Here is a 1,678-nt window from a genome sequence, read left to right as displayed (position 1 = left end):
AAATATCCGACTTAAAACTGACTGGTTAAACCAGGGTGGTCGAAAATGTAACGTTACCTGAAAAACAACGCAGTCCACAGACCGAGATGAGCAGTCAGCGAGCATTTCAGTCTTATAGCCACGAATCTTTATCAAAATACGATGGACATGATGTTTTTGTTGCTTCTCTTCTGTCACGTTTCATCAGCAGGTAAGATCAGATTTTAAATCTTTACTTTTGCTCTTTGGACACACTTGATAAGCCTGATGTGACTTAACCTAATAATACTGAATACACATTTTTGTAAACTGAATGTTTAACCTTGTTTGTCCTACAGTGAAACACTCCCTGAAGTATTTCGTAGCTGGATCTTCTGGAGTGTCAGACTTCCCAGAGTTCATGGGAGCTGCAGTGTTTGATGGTATTCTGGTGGGTTACTGCGACAGCAACACCAGGAAAGTAGAAACAAAACAGGACTGGGTGGAAAAACTTTTAGAAAACGACACTCAGCAGTTACAGTATTACAAGCATGAGTGTTTTGAGTATCTGCCGAATGTCTTTAAAGACAGGATACATTTTTTTAAGCAGCACTTCAACCAAAGTGGAGGTAAAGTATTTATGTTTGTTATATTTTACATTTTACTGTTAAAATGTTTTGCTTCTTTGTTTGTTGTTTGTCAAACAGATATATCTTCTATTATGGACATGTACACACGTGTAAACTTGGGATCATTACAGCCATCTGCAAGGTATTTAGAGGTGGGACTGTTTCTGAGTCTGCAGGTGTCACACAGGTCTGACTTTCTGTATATAATTTTGAGGTGCACAGAATTAAAGTAGACACCCACCTTGTATAGTCACATAATAATAACTACAAATGTAACTTTTAAACAGTGACATAAATTGATAGAAAGACAGTTGGAGATGTCGTCTGTGCATCCTCATAATCAAATTCTCAGTTTCTGTCTCTCTCTCAGGTGTCCATGTTTTACAGAGGATGAGCGGCTGTGAGTGGGATGAGGAGACAGGAGAGTTTAATGGTTTTAGTCAGTATGGTTATGATGGAGAGGACTTGATGGCATTTGACCTGAAGACATTGACATGGATCGCTTTGAAACCACAAGCTGTCACCATCAAAGAGAAATGGAATGCTGACAAACCTAGAGCAAAAAATAATGAGGTTTACCTCACTCAGATTTGCCCTGAGTGGTTGAAGAAGTATTTGGACTCTGGGAGGATGACTCTCCAGAGAACAGGTAGAATCACATGACCTGATGTAGACACAACAATGTTTATATCTCTGCTCAGACTGACTTGCTGTTGTATCATCGCTCCAATCAATCTGATTTAGCCATAAATCAATCAGTAAAGACTGACATTTTTGAGTAAATTGGGGTGGTGATGGCGCAGTGGATAAGACTCAAGCCTTTGGTGTGAGAAACCCGGGTTCAATTCCCCACTGTTGGAGCCATACACTGGGTTTGTTTGTTTGTTTTTTATTGGGTTTCCTCTCTTTTCTTTGCACTGTAGTGTACATGCACGCGCATCGTGACGTCATCGGTTACTGTGGGTGTGACCGGGGGCGTGGTGTCTGTATTAATGTGTGTGTGCTCACCTGTGGGGAAGCTTGGGTTGATCATGGCTGCAGGGTGAGCATGGGGAAGAACTTTCTGTTGACCGTTACCATCGTCGTCATCA

The 1,678-nt window shown here is 41.0% G+C and overlaps 1 protein-coding gene across 3 annotated transcripts in view; it reads left to right on the top strand.

Annotated features, from left to right (window-relative positions):
• The first annotated feature begins 6 nt into the window (after window positions 1-6).
• Window positions 7-1,678, top strand: part of LOC123980207 (major histocompatibility complex class I-related gene protein-like) — a 15,225-nt gene continuing 13,553 nt past the window's right edge. For all 3 annotated transcript variants that reach the window (XM_046064480.1, XM_046064481.1, XM_046064479.1), the window contains exons 1-3: window positions 7-190; window positions 318-587; window positions 958-1,236. In XM_046064480.1, the coding sequence (XP_045920436.1) occupies window positions 142-190; window positions 318-587; window positions 958-1,236 (598 nt within the window). In that variant the 5' untranslated portion in view covers window positions 7-141. The remainder of the gene's footprint in view (window positions 191-317; window positions 588-957; window positions 1,237-1,678) is intronic.

Source organism: Micropterus dolomieu, linkage group LG12 (assembly GCF_021292245.1).
Source record: "Micropterus dolomieu isolate WLL.071019.BEF.003 ecotype Adirondacks linkage group LG12, ASM2129224v1, whole genome shotgun sequence".
NCBI lineage: Eukaryota > Metazoa > Chordata > Actinopteri > Centrarchiformes > Centrarchidae > Micropterus > Micropterus dolomieu.
The sequence above is the reverse complement of the archived record's forward strand: the minus strand, read 5'-3'. Positions and strand labels throughout refer to the sequence as shown.